The sequence below is a fragment of the Rhinatrema bivittatum genome, chromosome 1, assembly GCF_901001135.1.
Source record: "Rhinatrema bivittatum chromosome 1, aRhiBiv1.1, whole genome shotgun sequence".
NCBI classification, from domain to species: Eukaryota; Metazoa; Chordata; class Amphibia; order Gymnophiona; family Rhinatrematidae; genus Rhinatrema; species Rhinatrema bivittatum.
Window position 1 is genome coordinate 535,787,649 of NC_042615.1, and position 21,143 is coordinate 535,808,791.

The window sequence follows — 21,143 nt, forward strand, 5'->3', positions numbered from 1 at the left end:
GGGACGCGTGTAAGTCCCGGGGCTTGCAAAAAGGCGCGGGACGGGGGGGCGGGGCCAGAGGCTTCTGTCACAGCGGCGGTGTTGAAGGATCGCGTGCCGGCAGGCTGCCTGTGCACACAACTTGCACCTGCCCAGAGGCAGGCACAAAAGGTAAGATAAAAGTCAGGGGGGTTGGAGTAGGGCTAGGGGGGGGGGAAAGGTTAGGGGAAGGGGTGGGAAGGTCAGGCTAGGGGGAAGGGAACGGGGGGAAGGCAGCGCGGCTCGGCAAACGCAAGGTGCACAATTGTGCTCCCCCTTGCGACCGCCGACCCCTGATTTTATAATTTGCGCTCGCCAGGTAGCGTGCGCACATGTACACCCGCGCACACCCTTTTAAAATCTACCCCATTTTGTTGAATTTTGTGTACGTGTGGTGCAATGTCGCTGAAGGATACAATACCTTTAGATGTTTTAAGATAACGCAAGGACATAAAACATGAACTGCAGGTAAGGACCATAAGGCTCATCTGGTCTGCCCAACTCACTTTCCTTTGCAATGCCAGAGAGCACAGCTGATTTCTGGCTTTCCCTTTCACATTTTTAGTTTTTATGCTTTAATTTTCCTCACTTGCAAAACCCTGAGCCTGATTTCATTTTGCTCTCATGCACATAAACGGGCCTTTGAAGGACACATCCAAGATAGAACTCTGTATTTACCTAACGCACTTCCCGAATGGAGATTATAGTCTTGTACAAATTCATCATGTTAAAGTAATCGAGGAATAAGACCAAAATGTATGTACATATCACCACATGCTTTAATTTTATATATATATATATATACATATATATATATATATATATATATATATATATATATATGTATATATATATATATATATATATATATGTATATATGTATATATATATATATATATATACACACATACATACTGTATATGCACACACACACAGACATACACATACTTAAATATCTTTAAAAGGGTGAATTTTGAAAAGCATAGTTGGGGTGTATGCAGGTAAGAGCAGGAGGCATGCAGATGGATTGACTGAATCCACCTAGGTGGATTTTCAGCCCCATAAGAATATGCAGGCACTTTGATGTCTTGGATAATTTTTATCAGCATTAAAAAGAGATATATCAGGGGTGAGGTGGGGAAGGCATTTCCGGGGCATGACTGAAAACTGTGAGTGGATGTCCACATAACCAACTTACAAATTGCACAGATACTTTGTGTTTGAAGATCAGGTTGACTTGTGTGGGCCGAAAAGCAGCTAACTTTTGTTGTTAGGCACCTTGTTGAAAATGTATCCTAAAATACAATCTGAAAAGTATTGTAATCTTTTATTGCAAGTCACTGTATGATTGGTTCAGTTATTTTGCTAAGCAAACAGCTGTATCATCACCATCTTCTTTATTGTTTATTTCATGCTTTTCAAATTAGGGAGGTCAACATTTACATTCTTAGAGGTGACTTTTAAAAGCCTGGCACACTCATTAATTAGGGGATGCGTGAAGAAGTTAGGCTTGCGTGCACCGAGCAGATTTTAAAAGCCACCAAGATACATGTGTATCTCCCACAGGGTAGATTTTATAAACTTACGCGCACGCGTACTTTTGTTCGCGCAGCAGGCGCGAACAAAAGTACGCCGGATTTTATAAGATACGCGCGTAGCCGCACGTATCTTATAAAATCCGGGGTCGGCGTGCGCAAGGGGGTGCACATTTGTGCACCTTGCGCGCGTCGAGCCCTACGCGCGCTGCCCATTCCCTCCAAGGCCGCTCCGAAATCGGAGCGGCCTCGGAGGGAACTTTCTTTCCACCCCCCGGCCCTATCTAAACCCCCCCCCCCACCGTTGTTGGCAGAGTTACGCCTGCCCGAAGCAGGTATAACTGCGTGCGCCAGCGGGCTGCTGGCGTACCATCACCCGACCCGGGGGCTGGTCTGGAGGCCTCGACCACGCCCCCGGGCCGGCGTCACGCCCCCGCCCCACCCCAAAATTTGCGCCGCCCGCCCAACATGCCCCCGACACGCCCCCTTTGCGAAGCCCAGGGACTTACTTGCATCCCGGGGCTTGCGCGCGCCACTGAGCCTATGCAAAATAGGCTCTGCGCGTGCAAGGGGCTTTTTTAAGGGTTACGCGCATAACTTATGCGCGTAACCATTTTAAAATCCGACCCACAGTGCACACATCTCAAAAGTTTTCAAAAAGGGGTGGGGTATCATTGTGGGCGGGGCATGGGCCAGGGGCGTAGCGCCCATTGTGCACAGGCACCACCAGTTTTAGACACCCTTAGTGGCTGGGTGTCACCCAGTGGCCAAAATGAAGGGGCCCCCGCTGTTGCAGGGAGATCCCATCCTGCTCAGCGTCCAAGCTGCAGGAGGCCCATGCAGAAGCCGGGGGATCCCATCCTATCCCCATCCAAAGTGAAAGAGGCTCACACGGCCACCAGGGGATCCCATCCCACCCAGAAGGAGGCACCATGGTTGCAAAAAGATCATACCAGGCTCAGCAGCCAACGTGGAGAAGGCCCAAAGATCTCGTCCCAACTGGAGGAGAGGGAGCGTGTGTATATGTGTCTGTCTTTCTGTCTGAGAGGGAGCCAGCATGTATGTACATGAGAGAGAAGGAAGTGTGTGTGTGTGTGCTTGAGCCATTTTATGTATGTGTGTCTGTCTGAGAGGGAGCCAGCTTGTATGTGCTTGAGAGATAGGAAGCCAGTGTATATGTGTGTGCTTGTGAGAGAGGGAGCCAATGTGTGTGTGTATGTGTGTGTGTGTGCTTGCTTGAGAGATAGGGAGCCTGTGTGTGTGTGTGTGTGTGTGTGCATGCACGCAAGTGTCTGCCTGAGAGAGAGGGAGTCAGCGTGTGTGTCTGAAAGAGATGGAGCCAGCATGTGTGTGTGTATTTGTGAGCCTGTATAAGTTTTGAAAGAGAGTTTGTGTATGTTTGTGTGAACATGAGAATGAACATGTGTATATATGAGAGAGGAGAAAGTTTGTGCACCTCCCTTCCCCTCCCACTAATCCAAGACAATCTCAGGGTGACCGGAAGTCAAAAGTTCCCAGGTATGGAGAGTGAGTGATTTTTATTTTATTCTTATTGATTGTTATCTGATCTATATGGAGTTATGAAATATTTTATTGGTATTTGGGAAATGTAAAAAAATGTGTTTTTAGTTATTGGATGATGTTCTGTTCATCAATTGTTTTGAAATATTCTTTTTATTAGTATGGTTTTACCATTATCATTAATGCTTTAGATTTGATTTTATTGCTTAATGTTTTCTGAGGAATGGTGATGTTTCTGTTTTTCCATTGGTGTACTACATACCTGACTTATTGCGATTTCCGGTTCTGTTTTTGTTTGCATGCTTCTATTTGTGGTCTGTTTTTTCTATATTTAGAGAGGGTCTGTCTGGGTTCTGTTTGGGTGACCGAGCTGAGGCATTCTACTAGCGTGTGGTTTCTGTGTAGGGATCTATACCTGCTTAGTTTGTTCTGTTTTCCTGATAAGTGGTATATTTAATGTTTTAAGGCCTGGTGTAATATTCGTATTGCTGACTTTTCATAGGTAGGGTTGTTCCTGTTTGAGTGCTGGCAGTTAGTGTTGTTTTGGAATGAGAGGTTTGTTATATTATAGTTGAATTGTAGTTTGCTCATGGCTCTCTGAAGACCAAGTCCACATCCAATGTGTTACAACAGTCCTAATGCCATATGTTTCAAGTGTTCTTTTGGCTTTTATGCAGGGTTTTCTAGTTGACCCCCACAGCAGTACATGTAGATATAATATACTTGTTGTCGTTTTTCATGTAAAATCTTGTATTATAAATGCATAATTTTAAATTGTGTGGAGAGGGCTGTGATGGCGAGAGGCCTGGGCACAAAGCTGTATGATTTAATTAAGTTGCCCAATATCCTTGCATTGGCCCCGATTAGAAAAAGAATACAAATTAAACATAATTAAACAGGATTGGAGGGGGAGGGGGGGGGTCAGCATTGTAATTGCGCAAGGTAGCAAAAAACCCTCCAGCGCTCTGTTGTGATGCACTGGAGGGTTTCCCACCCCTCCCCAGTGAGAATAGATCCCGCGTGGTAGTGAGTGAGAGAGAAGGGTTGAGTGACAGAGGGAAGAAATGGGATGAGTGGCAGGGAGGGGGAGTATTGAGAGGGAAGGGGTGAGTGGGGGGGGGGGTGAGTGACTGAGGAGGAAGGGAAGGAACCAGCATGTGTGTGTGAGCCTGAGAGAGAGGGAGGAGTGAGTGACAGAGGGGAGGGAAGGGGTGACTGACTAAGAGGGGAAGGAGTGAGTGAGAAGGAAGGAGGAATGAGGAAATAGAAGAGGTGAGTAAGAAGAAGAGATGATAGGAGGGTTTTATGAGAGAGGAGAAAGCTTGTGTGTTCCCTGCTCCCCTCTACCTCTTCTCCACTAATTCACAACAATCTCAGGGTGACAGAAAATCAAAAGTTCCCAGGTGTTTCTGTGGCTGTTAATGAAGCGATACCAGAATTTGAGTTTTCTTTTGTATGGCGAGTTGGTGTGGGGTACCGTAGCAGGGCGGCTGCGGCAGCAGGGTGAGGGGGGGGGGGGGGGCAAGAGGAACTTTGAGAAAAAGCTTGCCAATGAGGCAAAAACTAATAATAAAAGCTTTTTCAAGTACATTTGAAGCAAAAAGCCTGTGAGGGAGTCAGTTGGACTGCTACATGACCAAGAGGCAAAAGGAGTGCTCAGGGAGGTCAAGGAAATAGAAGAAAAACTGAATGAATTTTATAGCTCTATCTTTACGGAGGAGGATATTGGGAACATACCCACATCTGAAATACTGAAGCACTAAACTAAAATATTTTCTCTACTACCGTTTGCAGTCTTGTTTCTTGATCTGATTCACCTTCTTTTTTGCATGTATTTTGGATTTGGATTTTAGATTGAATTACTCACCTTTTCCAAATCTGAGCTCAGAGTAGGTTAAAATTTTCAATGTTCTTTTCAGACACTCTCCCCATTTCTTTCTATGCCATGCTACACTCTTCTGTGTCCTTTTTCTTTATCCCTTTGTGACCATGCTGATATTCCACCTTTGCCACTCTTATTTTCCTTTTCCTTCAGATGCTTTTCATCTTTTCTGTCTCTCTTCTTCCTCGTCCTCTGCTTTTTCATACACCTCCTTTCTTTGCTTTTCTTCACTTTCTTGTTTCTCCCCGATTCCTTCAGTCTCTTCCCATATTCTCTTTTTCTCTCTGCTTTTTCCCCAACTTCTGTTTATCTCCTTAATCATTTTTCCATCTTTAAAACCTCTTCCTTTGCTCATAGGCCTTTGATGCCCAGCAAGGGCCAAGAAATAAACTGTATAATTCTCTCTTCAGAGAGAGAGAAGGGGTTTTTGTTGCAGAGGCTCCCCCGCATTCAGACATGCCATCACTTTGCTGATACTATAAGTAGTTTATCTTTATTATGTCACTGTGTTTTGGGGGCCCAGTAGTTTCCTCCTGTTTCTCTAGGCTTCCAGCTCAACTGGAACGAGTGTCTGTTGGGCTACAGCACCATGAGTCTTCATGCACTCATGCACAAGATGGAGGTTTTTTTCCCCCCTCATTTAAACCCCTATTCTATCTAGCCCCCATCCATTGTAATGACAATCCTTTGATCAGGGGCCACAGACCACAATTCTGCCCAGAATCCGGTACATATGAACTCCGGTCATGATCATTGAGTATCACTGTTGTACACAGCAACCCCACAGTGCAGAAACCAGGCTTGGTGATCAAACCCAGATCTCCCGCATAGCAACGCACAACAGCGCTACTGAGGCACCCGGCCAGGCCCTAGCTTCCTGTTTTGGAGGACGATATTCCACAGCTGCCTCCACAGTTTTCAGATGTAAATCCTCATACTCAATGTACGTGTGTTAGGAGCTGGAAGTGACTTACACAGCATTGTTTCATTTTTCTTGGGAGGTCATTGACCTAGTAAAAATCCAGAGCCTGCTCTCAGTTTAATAATGCCTGGCGCTTTAGTCCTCTGGACATGTTTCCTCCCACCTCAGCTCCTCTATTGAACACTAGTCACAAGGCAATGACATTTCACTTTGTTTGCTTTGATCCAGCAATTCAGTAGAAAGCTCATGTCTTTTGTTTGGACTGATATTGTAACCCTGTGCTGCCTCAGCAGCGAAGCTACTAGGGCCCTGAAGCATGCAGGAATCTGACAGCCTTTTCTGTTCTCTCTCACACCAGATGCAGTGAATTACATTTACTCCCAGATCCCTGACCTCCCAGCCCTCTATACGCACAGATCAGAGACTATTCCTGGGCGGGACGGGACAAGCCGGTTAGCCGGTAAGTGTCAAGAAACACAGTACTGTACATATCCTTGTCAGCAGACATGATCTGGGAAAAACTGGTTCTAAAGTCACTGGTGTCCCAGTGTGCCTACTGGATAGCAATGAATATTTCAGGAAGAGGCTGAGGCTTCCTGTGGCAGCAGAGGCTTTTGGAGCATTTATTTTATTAGATTTTCTTTGTGACATTCATTTTTCTAAAAGCTTCATGACAACTTTTATTGCTGTATTCCATTAAGTTTTCTTTGTTCATTTGCATTATAAACATTTGTATGTACAGTGCTAGCTAGGCTTTAACATTTAAACCTGTTGTACCAATGTATCCTGATGTAAAAACTTAGCAACATGCCATGCATTACTTCTATTTTTAATGTTTATTGTACAAAATTTCATAAAACAGGCTATTGAGCACTAGTATTTTCCTGTAAGGTCACAGCAATGCTTGAAAATGCAACTTATTGGATTCCTTCATGGATGCAGCTGTCACATAGTAGTACAGTTACAGAGACATCATTAGCGACACATTTATTTTCAGTTTCCTTCCATGAAATGGAGATTGGCCAGGCTGATAGGCCTCAGCCTGCTACAGGGTGCATTTCTTTCTTGTCATCCCAACACAACAGCTCCAGAGTAGGACCGACAGCCCTCTCCTTCAGTAAAGATTCAGCGTTGCATTTGCTCTTGGGCACACACCAACACATAAACATTTTCTGACTGCTTCATTTTTTTTTTTAATTTATTTTTTTTATGGATCACCCATTTTTTAAGGCGCATGTCGCTGTTGCTGCTGTTCCTCATAGCCCAGAGAAACACGGCAATGCATCTGTACCCTTGGAACCCAGTAGTAACTAGTAGGTTTCTTTTGAAAATAAGCGTTTCGCGCTCTAATTTAGTTAAACACTTGAGAAATAAGACAGCCATGCATCCTGAGTTAATTCAGAGAACCTTGTGTGCGCTCTCACAGAGTGCAAGACGGCCTAAAGTCGGTGCTCAGCGCTGGAAGCGTAGACTGTGGGTAGCTTACGCTTTTAGTGCTGCTACCTCACTCCTGGCAGTGGATTTTAAGTATCGTAGGAGGCATGGGGGTTCTGGGGGGGGGGGTTGTGTGGGAGCCGCACAGGACATAGGGACTGTCGGAGAGGGGGGTCTGGGAAAGCAGCTCAGTGTTTATATTTAAAGAAAACTGAGGAAGAGGTGGGGGGAGGGGGCGGACTTGCAAACCACGGAGCCTCTCTCCTGCACGGAACCTTTTCTGTTTTGAAGATATCCAGCCAAGTAACAATTATCCAGCCACACAAGACATGATAACTTTTGGACCTGTTCTGAAGCGGGTCTAAAGTTATCTTTGCAACTTAGCCAGATAGAACTGAAATTCAACTAAGTTAGCCGGATAACTTAGGACACCCAGGAACCTCTCTTTTTTTATCCAACTAGGTTTTAGCCAGATAAGTTTGCTAAATATTCAAAACTTGCCATTTAGACGGATAATTTGTGAGTTTGTGACTTTGGCTATTGACCTACAAACTACTATGTACCAACAAAATCCCAAAAAATCTTAGCTAATAAACTGGGCACAAAAATTATTAAGCATTGACATCATAATAGGCATCATCGTATAGTACTATGACTTTCGTACTCTGCCTTATATATAATCATTGGTCAGAAAAACCTCTTTTTTAAGCTTTTTTTGTATTTTGCTATAAGTGCAAGTCCATCACCATTTAAAATAAGAATTCTTATATTGAGTCATCGTACTTATCTTGTATCCGTGGAAATTCAATCCATGCCCGAATATTTCAAGGTAAAATTACCAACACCCGACACAGGGCCGTGTTTCGGACAGCAAAAGTCCTTTATCAAGGGCTAATACAAATCAAGGCAGCATAATGGCGTTTTTTAGCATTAGGAAGCTAGTGCCCCATCCAAAGTCCCAGTCTTCTTCAGTATTATTCAAGCCACAGCATTTAATCCTCAGGTCCCTACACTGCATGCGCTGTATAGCCTCTCTTTTTGTATTTAGCAGAGAAAGCAGGAGTCATACTTAGTTCTGAGGCTATCCAGGAGGCTATCCAGTCTTTTGCACCAAGTGCCACATGTATGAATATCGGCGAGAGGTTGTATGTGTGCACTCGGTACAAAGAGCTCCTGGCTCTGAGAACAAGTCCAATCTCTGTATCCCAGACTGGCAGACCTGGAGTTGCTGAGGCAGACAAGGGTATATAAAGGAGACCTTCAGGGACATAGTAGAGTGGTCCCATCTCCAGTCTAGCAGCCTTTGTGGTGCTTTGGAGGAGCAGGGTCACCTGGCAGGAGACCATCATCTCAGTGTGGCAGGAAGTGATTCTGTAGCTAGGACCTGCCCCCCTGGTGATGCTTTATCCTCTCACACCAAGGATCAGTTGTTAACTTGCCTGCGTGGTGTGAAGGCAGCAGACCTCACGTTCCACCTAGGTAAGATTTTAGATAATGCTGGGGAGGATCTGGCTGTCGTGGTTCATGTGGGTACTAACGACATAGGAAGGCACAGGAGAGAGGTTCTGGAGGCTAAATTTAGAGTCTTAAGTAGGCAATTGAAATCCAGAACCTCCAGGGTTGTATTCTCAGAAATGCTTCCCATTCTAGAGATGTGTATCGTACCAGCAATAGTTTCCGGTTTCGTTTTCGTAGAACCGCAGGAAATTTCGTTTCCAGCGGATCTGACCTTTTTTTTTTCTGGCTTTCCCGATCCAAAAAAAAAACAAACCACCCGATCCTTCAGATTTAATTATTTACAATCCTCCACCCTCCCGACCCCCCCGAAAACTTGCTTAAAGTCCCTGGTGGTCCAGCGGGGGTCCTGGGAGCAATGTCCCACTCTCGAGCCGCCAGCTGCCGCTAATCAAAATAGCGCCAATGGCCCTTTGCCCTTACCATGTGACAGGGGCTATCTGTGCCATTGGCTGGCCCCTGTCACATGGTAGGAGCAATGGACAGTGGCGCCATCTTAAAAAATGGTAAGGGCCATCCATTGCTCCTACCATGTGACAGGGGCCGGCCAATGGCACTGATAGCCCCTGTCACATGGTAAGGGCAAAGAGCCATTGGCGCTATTTTGATTAGCGGCAGCTGACGGCTCGAAAGGGGGCCATTGCTCTCAGGACCCCCGCTGGACCACCAGGGACTTTAGGCAAGTTTTGGGGGGGTCGGAAGGGTGGGGGATTCTAAATAATTAGATCTGAAGGGTTGGGGTGGGTTTGGGGGGGGGGGTGTTTCTGTGTGCCCCTTCTCCCCCCCAATGATAAGAAAACCACACGAAATTTCGTGGGTTTTCCTATCATTTCAAGGCCCCCCCGTACTGCTACGAAATAGGAAATATCGTCTATATTTCCTATTTCATCTAAAACGAATGCACATCCCTATCCCATTCCACGCGCAGGACCCCAGAGGCAGGTCAAGTTCCAGGGTCTCTATACATGGATGAAGTGATGGTGCAGGGAAGAGGATTTTAGATTTGTTAGGAACTGGGGAACTTTCTGGGGAAGGGGGATCCTATTCCAACAGGATGGGCTCTGCCTTAACCAGAGTGGAAGCAGGCTGCTGGCACTAACCTTTATAAAGGACATAGAGCAGCTTTTAAACTAGATGATGGTAGAAGCCGACAGTCTCTCTGAATGGTGTATTCTTGAAGGCTATTAACAGGGAAGTTAGGAATCCTGATAGAGAGGTTTCAAAAATGTTAAATTAGCCCAGTGCCTTTAAGTAAAGAGCAAAGATTCCAAATTACCCGTCAACTGATAAGCAGGTTATTAATATAAACAAAAAACATACTTTGAAATGTCTGTATACAAATGATAGAAATCTAAAAAAAAAAAAGATGGGAGCATTAGACTGCATAGCACTGAATGAAGAGGTAGATATAATTAGCATCTCAGACCTTGTGGAAGGAGGATAACCGATGGAACACTGTCATATCAGGGTACACATTTATCTTAATGATAGGATGGATCAAATTGATGGAGGGGTAGCACTACATGTTAAGGAGGGCATAGAGTCAAACAGAATAAAAGTTCTGCAGGAAACAAAATGTACTGTAGAATATTTATGGATAGAAATTCCATGTGAGAAGGGGAATAGAATAACAGTAGAGGTACTACCTGGCCAGAATGAATTGACAGATTATGAAATGCTAACAGAAATTAGGAACGCTAACAAAATTAGCAACATAGTAATAATGGGTGATTTCAATTACCCTAATATTGACTGGGTAAAAGTCACATCAGCGCATGCTAAGGATGTAATGTTTCTTGGTGAAATAAATGACTGCTTCATGGAGTAGCTGGTACAAGAACCGACAAGAGGGGGAGCTAGAATAGACCTAATCTTTAGTGGAACACATGATTTGGTATGAGAAGTAACCGTGTTGGGGCCATAGAAGCCTGTGGGCTAAGAGCCCATTCTGTAAAGCTGGCCACCAGCATGGAGTCGTGCATGACCATGGTCATGTGTTCCTCGTTCCTTGTTGCTGATTCCCACAGATCCTGCTCTCATGTAGCGCCATGGGCACCAGAAAGGAACCCAGAATTATTTTCTCTTGAACAGTTCTTTTCTAGAAAAGCTGAAAGGTAGGGAGCTGGACCAGAAATTCTCAGAACTGCCCCGTCTTAACCTTGCCTCCAGCTTGGGTTGGTCCAGATTGTCAGGGCTATCAGGGCTCGACAGTCAGGGGCCGCCCAGATGGAAGGTGCATACCTGAAGAGGTTAGGCCCGAGGCATGATGGTAGAGTCAAAGGGCTGAAGTGGATATCTCTGTAAGCTATGCAGGCAGAGACGGGTGAAGAAGGGTTGGCTTGCTAGGGCTTAGGGAGAGATGACCAACAAGTACTCCACAATTAATGGAGCTGAGCCAAGCTTTAAACCTAGTCTTCAAGCTGACTAGAGCTTCATGCAAATTCTTGGGTGCCAAATTCATGGGTATGTAGTTCATGTGAATAGCAGCAATGGCATAGAGAGAAAGTTCTTGCAGTCTGTAAAGTCCAAAGTCTTTTCTCTGTTCAGAACTTTACACACATGCATACTTATTTATTTATTTATCAGGTTTTATATACTGTCATTTGGCTTCAAATTAAAGCTATCATAATGGTTTACAAACATAGAGTCCAAACATTGATCTTTATTGGATGTTACCACCATCCAAAGGCATGAGTTTGGTAGGCTCCTGATATGACTTCAGCTTATCTGGTACTTATATGCATTTTCACACGCAGGATAATGAGGTGCATCAGGAGACATTTATTGAACAATGCCTGCTTCATAGCTAGATTAAAAGTTTCTCCAAGGCCATACCTAAGCAAGTTGGTGTTCTGGTGGTACCAGCTAAAATGAAAGGTGCAGAGAGATGTCTAATATGAAGAGCAATGGCAGTTTCTTCTACTCCATGTAGTTATCACAGTCTCTCACATTAAACTTCAGAGGCCATCATGTGACTTGGAACTCTGTTTTGTGTTGTTCAGTCTTGTTTAGGCCTGAAGACTTTTTGGTTCAGATGCACACTCCTATTAGGATGACTGGCTTATGCTTACCCTGTACACTCAGCTCAGGACATGGGCCAAGATAAGGTCCTTTGCAGCCTAGCTATCGGGGCATCCTGGAGGGGACATCAGGAAGAGTTTCTAGTGGAACAACAAGATAGGATACTTGAAGTAGCAGATGACTCAAAACATTAGCATGGGTAATTGATTTGCAAGGCTTCTACACCAAAGTATAGTCATAGGGACAAAGGATTATACTCCAATGCTACATCCTTAGTGACAAGACAAGGGCTATAAGCTTGTCTTTGGAGAATATGCCCAGTAGAGGCTTGTGATCTTGCTACACATAAACATAATTGTGGAACTACCCCATTTACCAAAGCAATCACCTTCTCTATCAATCTGAGCATGATTTCATTCATATAATGACCAGATTCAAAACATCAACATCTCCATGCTGTCTGGCAAAACATGGTTCTGCACAGCCCCGGCACCAAATGATGATGCATCACAGGTAACTATGGGATGCCTCTGTTCATCATGATGAAAGAGCATAGAGTCTAATGATCAGGAGTTTTTCAATAATGCTCCAGAAAATGTCCATATGTCAGTGGGTCTCCTTCTATGGCACCCCTTTATGGAGAAGGCTGTCTAGTGGTTCAGCAAGTGTTGCCTATAGTGGAAGAAACATATGATTGAAGTTAAGCATTCCCAAAATAGAACTGAGCTCATCTTTAGAAAGGGGCATCATAAATTGCCTTTACCTTGTCTTCCATTGGATTGATTCCTGAAGAATCAATATGCTAGCCCCAAAATGTGACACTGATAGTTCAAATTTCATATTTATCTTTCTTCAATGAAATACCTGATTTCTCAAATCAGTGTAGGATTTCTCTAAGTTACCCAGAGAGTTCAACCTCCCATGACCAAGACATTGCCAAAATAAGGTGCCTCACATGGAATTCCAGCCAACAATGTTTCAATGAAGCATTGAAAATGCCTGGTGTGACAGAGGTTCCAAATTAGTGATGTTTAACTCAGAAAGCTACTCATAAGTGATGATTGCTGGGTATCTGCTGCTTCTTCATCCATGATCCACAGTAGACTTGTGCAAAGGTTTTGCAAAGATATTCCTTCCAGCAAGTGTGGCGAGTAGTTGGTTAACATTAGGCAGGGGGTGATGGTGATCTATAAATGTCTTGTTCACAGTGCACTTATAATTTCCAGATATCTGAACATCTCAATGTTGCTTTAGCACTGGTACTATGGGTATAGGTCTAGTTTTCAGGATATCCACATTGAATATGCATGAGATAGATTTGCATGTATTGGATCCATTGTATACAAACCTATCTCATGCATATTTATTTTGAATATCTGAGAACCAGAACTGTTGGTGGCACTCCAGGTTTTGCCTACCCCTGATACAACGCATTTTGTTTGTGTAGCTGGTGCTAGGATACAAGGATGAAGCCAGAACTGAATTTTTTTAGGGGCCACAGGTTAATATGGGGGGCACTGCTTAGCCCCCCACTCCACTCCACCCCAACCCACCCCACTCCCATCCTGTGTGGGTCTTCATGGCTGTGGCTGCAAAACCCTTTAACTTTTGACAACACACTCTGTATTATCTGTCTTTTCACTCTATCACTGCCCTGGCTGTCTCTCACTATCCCTCTGTGGTTATGGCAGCTATTTTATGCAAGTGGTAATCTCTCAGGCTCAGCAAGTATGTAAACGGGCTTCCAACCAGGCAGGCGTTCCTAAACTTTTAAGGTGCCAAGAGGAGGGGGGATAATTACCTGCCAAAAGTAAACAGAAAGACTTTGATGGCCTCAAATCTTTACAGACCTAGCCCAAGGTCAGTGTTTCCCTGTCTAAGTTAGCCTTTTAAAATGTTCAGCGGATCATGGACTGGCAGTGATTCTAGTTCCTCAAGGCCCTCTAATTGCTGCATTTTTAAGGGCTAACTCAGATGTGGCATGATCCTGCTGCTAGGGGAGGGGGCCTGAGCCAAATGTGAGGATGTGTAGGCCCCTGAAGCTACCTTATAGCTATACCCCTATTAGGATACCTTGTGCTATGAGATGCTCGAGGTCCACATAAACCTTAGGGCATAGTGCAAAATACACATTCCTAGCCTTCAGGTGAATAAATGCTATAGTAGGGTCCAGGTGAAATAACACTATTGGTCCCTTCTAAGCTACCAGCTCCTCAGAGAACACCTGAGGGAATTCAACCATGATGACCTTGAGATGACCATCAGTGATGTCATGGACCCCTTGGATACTGATTCCTAAAGGTCTGAGCCAGGTTCTTCTTAAGAGGCTCCTGTGTTTGCCCTGCATGAGTATGAGTGACAACGCCCCCTGAAAATGGCCATAACAAGCACTTATAACACAGCTTCCTGCAGGTTCAGTGTTCTGCCCATTGCAACTGCGTAATCTACACTATGGGGTGGACAACTTGGAAGGACTTCAAGTATGAAACAATTCCTTGAGCGTAAATAAGAAACAACTCTTTGAGAATGTATTCACATACCAGAGTCAACCTCCATTTTGCATTCACGACCATTACTCTGGGCTATTATTAACATTTACAAACCAGATGACTTTATGTTGTTTTCAGTCTGGCTGTGATATAGTTTCCCAATCACATTACTCATTGCTATGTAGAGCATATTTCTTTCTGAATCAGAGTCTTTGTTGCTCCCCTTATGTCTCTCACTGAGAAATTACTACTTACCTGATAATTTCCTTTTCTTTAGGACAGTCAGATGAATCCAGAACAAGTGGGTTATGCAATTCTATCAGCAGAAGGAGACGGAGCAAACTGACATCACCGTATTTATAACTCTGCAGTGACATCAGCCTGCCAGTATTCTCTTCAAAAGCAACTGTGGTCAGGCTAGCAAAAATTTGATTAAAAACAGATAACCATGTCAATACTCAGCCAACAGGAAGCACTGAGCTCAGACAAGAATGTATGAACATTAGTCTAGAGACTGGACTAACACTTACCAGTAATCCCTGTAATACGTAGTCACACAGACTACACTACATACACTACAATCATTCGGCAGCCAAGGGATGGAAGCTGGATTCATCTGACTGTCCTAAAGAAAAGGAAATTATCAGATAAGTAGTAGTTTCTCATTTCTTAGTGCCCAGTCAGATGAATCCAGAACAAGTGGGATGTACCCAAGCTATTCCCGAATAGGGCAGGAGGCTGCCCATTGTCAAGTCAAAACTGCACGTGCAAAGGCTGTGTCCTCCTGGGCTTGCACATCCAGATGATAATACCTGGAAAAGATGTGTAAGGAGGACCACGGCACAGCTCAGCAAATGTCGACAGGAGGCAACAATTTCACCTCCGCCCATGACACTACCTGAGCCCTAGTAGAATGAGCCCTAACCTGACTAGATAACAGCTTCCCAGCATCCACGTATGCAGCCGTGACTACCTCCTTAATCCAGCAAACTATTGTAGCCAGCGAGGCCGGCTCTCCCTGTCTAGTACGGCCATGAAGGACAAACAGGCGATCTGACTTCCACAGAGGCTCAGTAATCTCCAGATACCTGATAATATGTCTCTTGACATCCAAGGGTCACAAAAGACTATTTTCCTCTACATCTCTCTCTCTATCTAGACATGGCAGGGAGATGGACTGATTTGGTAAAAAGGAAGGAAAAGTACACAGCTGTACTGCCCCTGGAGTCACCCAGAGGAATGATGCCCAGCAAGGCAAGGCCTGCAGTTTGGAAACCCTACGCACAGAACAAATTGTCACAAGAAACACCATTTTCATGGTCTGTAACCACAAGGACAGAGTATGCAATGGTCTAAATGTAGGGCCTGCCAAGAAATCTAATACCAACTTAAGACTGCATAGGGTCACCGGAAACTGCAAAGGAGGACAAAGAAGTTTCACTCCTTTCTGGAAATGGGCCACATCAGGATGAGCCAACAGAGAACCACCATTCATCTGACCCCTGAAACAGGTGAGAGCCACTACTTGTACCTTTAAGGAATTGAGGGCCAAGCCTTTATTCAAGCCATCCTGCAGAAATTCCAAAATGAGTGTGATCTTGACCGAAGAATTTATAGTACCTCGATCCTCACATCAGGGATCAAACGCTCACCAAACCTGCACTTAAGCCAAGGAAGTGGAGAACTTTCTAGCTCTTAGCAAGGTGGAAAACACTGCCACAGAGTATCCACATTTCAGCAAGCAAGCCCTTTCAAGGGTCATGCCATAAGACAAATTTGAGTCAGATCTTTGTGAAAAACAGGTCCCTGTGTGCTGGAAGACGATGAGGCAAGTTTACCAGGAGCCTTCGCAGAACTGCATACCACTGTCTCCTGGGTCAATCTGGAACAACCAAGAGCACCATCCCTCTGTGGTGCTCGATCCTTCGAACCAATCTTCCCAAAATGGGCCATGGAGGAAAGGCGTACAGCAACTTGTCTTCCGGCCACTCCTGCACTAGGGCAACGATCCCCAATGACTTCAGATCTCTCCTGCGGCTGAAGAATTGCGGAACTTTCACATTGCATGAAATGCACAACAGGTCTAGGAACAGAGACCCCAATGATCAACAATCAGCTGAAATGCCTTGTCTGATAATGCCTACTCTCCTGGGTCCAGACTCTCCCTTCTGAGAAAGCCTGCTCTTAAATTGTCTTTTCCTGCTATGTGCGAGGCTGAGATCATCTGGAGATGCACTTTTGCCCATTCCATCAGGTGATCTTTTTCCTGTGACACTTGTCAGCTCTTGGTACCTCCCTGCCGATTGATGTAAGCCACAGTCTTTGCATTGTCCGACATTATCTGGACTAATCGACCCTGCAACCTGTCACTGAACTGCAAACATGTGAACCGAACCACCCTGGTTTCCAGCCGATTGATGTTCCAGAGAGACTCTTCTCCATTCCAGCTCTATTGCGTTGTCAGCTCCTGACAGTGAGCTCCCCAACCAAGTGGTGTTAGGGATATTTCCTTCCTGTAGAGAACAGCCTATAGAAATCGCGCGAAACGCCATTGAGGCCCACCACGCGAGACGCAGAGAAAAAACCTCAGAATGAGGCCTAGCCTACATAGGCTGCGCAACCTGCCAGGCTGCCCACGTCTCTCAACTTCCCACGGAGCGGGACAAATGCCAGAAAAGCACGCTAAGCACAGAGACTGGGTAAAGAAGGAAGCTCTACACTAAAAAAAAAAAAAAATCTCCATCTGTGTGTGTGTGTGTGTGTGTGTGTGTGTGTGTGTATATATATATTTTTTATTTATTTATTTATTTATTTTTTACTTAAAGACTTACCTGAACTCAGCCTTACCTGGCTGAGTACAGAGATGGTCTCAGGCTCGGCGGGGGGAGAGGTTTATGTCACCACTTCGCTCTGCTTCCTGCACTGCTGCCTTTCAGCTGCTAAATCAGCTAAGTCCACGCCAGCTGAAATCCAGCTACTGGACCAAAGCACTCATCTGAAGGACCTCAGAAATCACTTCAGGAATTCTCACCGGGGAGGGGGGGGGGAGCATATGGTATCACTGCAGGAGAGTGGGGAGAATTTATTTTCCTTATTTGTCCTTTTTTCAAAATTAGACAATACCTAGTAGGGAGATGCACATCCACCATCTGCTGGAGACAGAGAATACTGGCAGGCTGTTGTCACTGCAGGGGCTTATATACTATGACGTCAGTTTGCTCCATCTCCATCTGCTGGTAGAGGTGCATAACCCACTTGTTCTGGATTCATCTGACTGGACGCTAAGAAATACTGAGTTTTGATCTGCAAACACGTTCAATATGGCTTCTCTTTTCGCAAAAATAGCACTCTGTCCCTTTAATTCTCTGCACAGAGCTTCCATGCTGTCCTCTGCAACTAAAATGTGAGTTTGGAAGCACAGCCCTTGAGTTGGCTGCTGAGTAAATTTCTTATTATGGCTGACAACATCCATCTCGGTGGTTCTGACCTGGATTTCATCTGTGGGCTGCGGCACCATTTCAGCAGCCAAAACCTTTTACTGTGCCATTGCAAGGATATTTAGCTCAGCAAGATGGCACCAACATGCTTCATTCAAGATCCTGCAAACTAGATGGTCACAAAGCATGTCATTTATTCGCCAAATTTACAATGCTCTGTGATTCTGTGCAACTCGGCTCTTGATGAACTGAAATGTTTCCACTTTGACAGACAGAGTGGGTGAGAAATAGGCCTTTAGCAATGCTATAATCGCCTCGTATCTCTTAGTGTTTGGCAACGCTAGCGAGATCAACAAATGATTGAAGTATGATAGCATATGGTTTTTCCCCCACACGCACAGTCAAGACAACAGCCTGTTTCTGTTCATGGGTCTCAGTCTTATTTGCTTCTAAGCAGAAAGACAGGCTCTCTGAGTAAGATTCCTGGATATCGGGCTGTCCCACATCAAATTCTTAAATGTGACCAACTGTGGCCATAGCCAGGTAAATGTGCTGCTTTGATTTCTGAGCATGGCCCTGCCTTCTGAGTGCTAGCTGATCGTGCTGGACTCACAGATCTGAAACTGCACACTACTGCTTTCTGGGCACATCAACAACAACAGGATCCCATCTTCCTTGCCAGAAAATGGGTATAGAGTATTGTTGGGAGCCAGCAGATATTAATCAGCTTTTGTTATGTACACCATTACCTAAGTAAGAGCTGCACAGCCAGAAAAGATAAAAGGCAGGAACAAGCACCAAGAGAGTGTCTAGCACAGGATTTGAATATTCCATACAACTAGAGTGCTCCGTGCTGCATCTATAACATTGAGAAAAGAGATGATAGCTTAGTACTGAGACTCCAAAAAAAATCCAAGTCTGCTCATTTTGGGTCTGAAGTTGTGGTTTCAGTGCCCACGTCTCAATAAAATACAAAGCGATATTCCATTTATTTTGTTGTGCCAAAGAAGGAGGGTTCCTTTTGACCCATCCTGGACCTCAAGGGTGTCAATTGTCATCTGTGAGTGATGCATTTTTGCATGGAAACATTGCACTCTGTGATCACAGGAGTACCGTCAAGGGAATTTCAGACCTCTCTGGATCTGTCCAAGGCTTATCTTCACATTCCCATCCGACTAGATAATCAACGATTCCTGCGGTTCGTAGTTTTGGGACACCATGTTCAGTTTTGGGCACTGCCCTTTGGTCTGGCCACCACTCCCAGAACCTTTTCCAAGGTAGTTGCGGTGGTGTTGAGAAAGGATGAAATATTAGTACACCTGTAATTGGACAACTGGCTGATTTGCACCAAGTCGCTGGAAGAGAGCCGCCTGGTAACTCACAAGGTGATTTCCCTGTTGCAAGAGCTCAGCTGGGTGGTGAACCTAATCCAGAACAGCCTTCGGCCTACTTAGTCACTGGAATATGTTGGAGTTTGGTTTGACATGAGCAAGGCAAGGTGTTTCTGCTGTAGGCTCGGATTCAGAAGTTGCTAGCCCACACCCTCCTCTTGTTATCAACTCTGTGCCTGACTGTATGGGCTTAAAACAGGTGCTAGTCTCCTTTTTTGGGATGCTCACTGTCAGGAGCTGACTGTGCAAGGGCGCTGGAGTGCAGAAGAGTCTCTCTGGAACATCAATCAGCTGGAAGCCAGGGTCATCCGGTTGGCGTGCTTACAGTTCTGTGGCAGACTACAAGATCGAACAGTCTGCATAATATCAGACAATGTCACTATTGTGGCTTACATCAATCGGCAGGGAGGCAGCAAGAGCCAACAGGTGTTGCTGGAAATAGATCAAATTATGGAATGGGCAGTAGTGATCTCAGCCTCGCACACTGCAGGCAAGGACAACGAAGGAGCAGACTTTCTCAGCAGGGAGAGTCTGGACCCAGGAGAGAGAGTGTTGTCAGATGAGGTGTTTCAACTGATTTGGAATCGCTGGGGTCTCCCGTTCCTGGACCTGTTGGCAACTCTGCGCAATGCGAGGGTTCTGCACTTCTTCAGCCACAAACAAGATCCGAAGTCATTGAGGATTGATGGCTTAGTGCAGGAATGGCCGGAAGACAAGTTGCTGTATGCCTTTCCTCCATAGCCCATGTTGGCCAGATTGATTCGAAGAATCGAATGCCTCTGGGTACTGGTATTTTTGGTTGCTCCATATTGGCCCAGGCGACCGTAGTATGTGTATCTGCAGAGGCTTCTGGTGGATTCGCCTCTTCCACTTTTGGCGCACAGGAACCTGTTGCAGCAGGGACCTGTCCTTCACAAAGATTCAACTCAATTTGGTCTTACAGTATGGCCCTTGAAAGGGCTCACTTGCTGAAGCATGGATATTCTGTGGCAGTAATTTCCACCTTGCTAAGTGCTCGCAAGTTCTCCACTTCCTTGGCGAACTTGCGAGTTTGGCGAGTGTTTTGAGGCCTGGTGTGAGGATGGAGGTGCTCTTCTTTCCTTGGGCAGGATTCCACTCATTTTGGGATTTTTGCAGGATGGCTTGAATAAAGGCTTGGTTCTTAATTCCTTAAAGGTACAAGTAGCGGCTCTCGCCTGTTTCAGGGGTCAGGTAAAAGGTGGATCCTTTTTGGCTCATCCTGATGTGGCCCATTTTCTGAAAGGAGTGAAACATCTTTGTCCTCCCTTATAGTTCTCGGTGCCCCTATGAAGTCTTAATTTGGTCTTCGGTTTTTTGGCAGGCCCTACCTTAGATTGCTACATAGTCTGTCCTTGCAGTTGCTGCTTTTGAAAAAGTTGTTCCTTTTGACAATTTGTTCGGTATGTAGGATTTCCGAATTGCAGGCCTTGTCTTGTCTGGAGCCATTTCTCCAGGTGACTCCAGGGGCAGTACAGCTACATGTTGTTTTACCAAAAGTAGTCACTGGGTTTCACTTGAATCAGACCATCTCCTTGCCATCTCTGGATAATGAAAGAGATGCAGAGGAGTATTGTCTGTTGCGACCCTTGGATGTCAAGAGACATATTGTCAGGTATATGAAGGTTACTAAGCCTGATGGTTCTTCATGGCGGTACTAGACAGGGAGAGCCATTAGCTCGCTGGATTAAGGAAGTAGTCACGGCTGCATACGTGGATGCTGGGAAGCAGTTGCCTAGTCAGGAACTCGGGCTCAGGCAATGTCATGTTGTCTCCCGTCGACATTTGCTGAGCTGCGACGTGGTCCTCTTTATACACTTTTTCCAGGTATTATCGCCTGGATGTTCAGGCCCAGGAGGATGTGGCCTTTGCACGTGCGGTTTTGTCTGGACCGCAGGCAGCCTCCCACCCTATTCGGAAATAGCTTGGGTATAACCCTCTTGTTCTGGATTCATCTGTC

The 21,143-nt window shown here is 45.2% G+C and overlaps 1 protein-coding gene across 3 annotated transcripts in view; it reads left to right on the plus strand.

The window, feature by feature from the left end:
* Positions 1-21,143, plus strand: part of PALM2-AKAP2 (PALM2-AKAP2 fusion) — a 583,545-nt gene that overhangs the window by 253,548 nt on the left and 308,854 nt on the right. For 2 of the 3 annotated variants that reach the window (XM_029614157.1, XM_029614167.1), the window contains exon 6: positions 6,237-6,338. The exons of the other annotated variant lie outside the window; for it this stretch is intronic. In XM_029614157.1, coding sequence (XP_029470017.1) covers positions 6,237-6,338 — 102 coding nt within the window. The remainder of the gene's footprint in view (positions 1-6,236; positions 6,339-21,143) is intronic. 3 annotated transcript variants of the gene reach the window in all.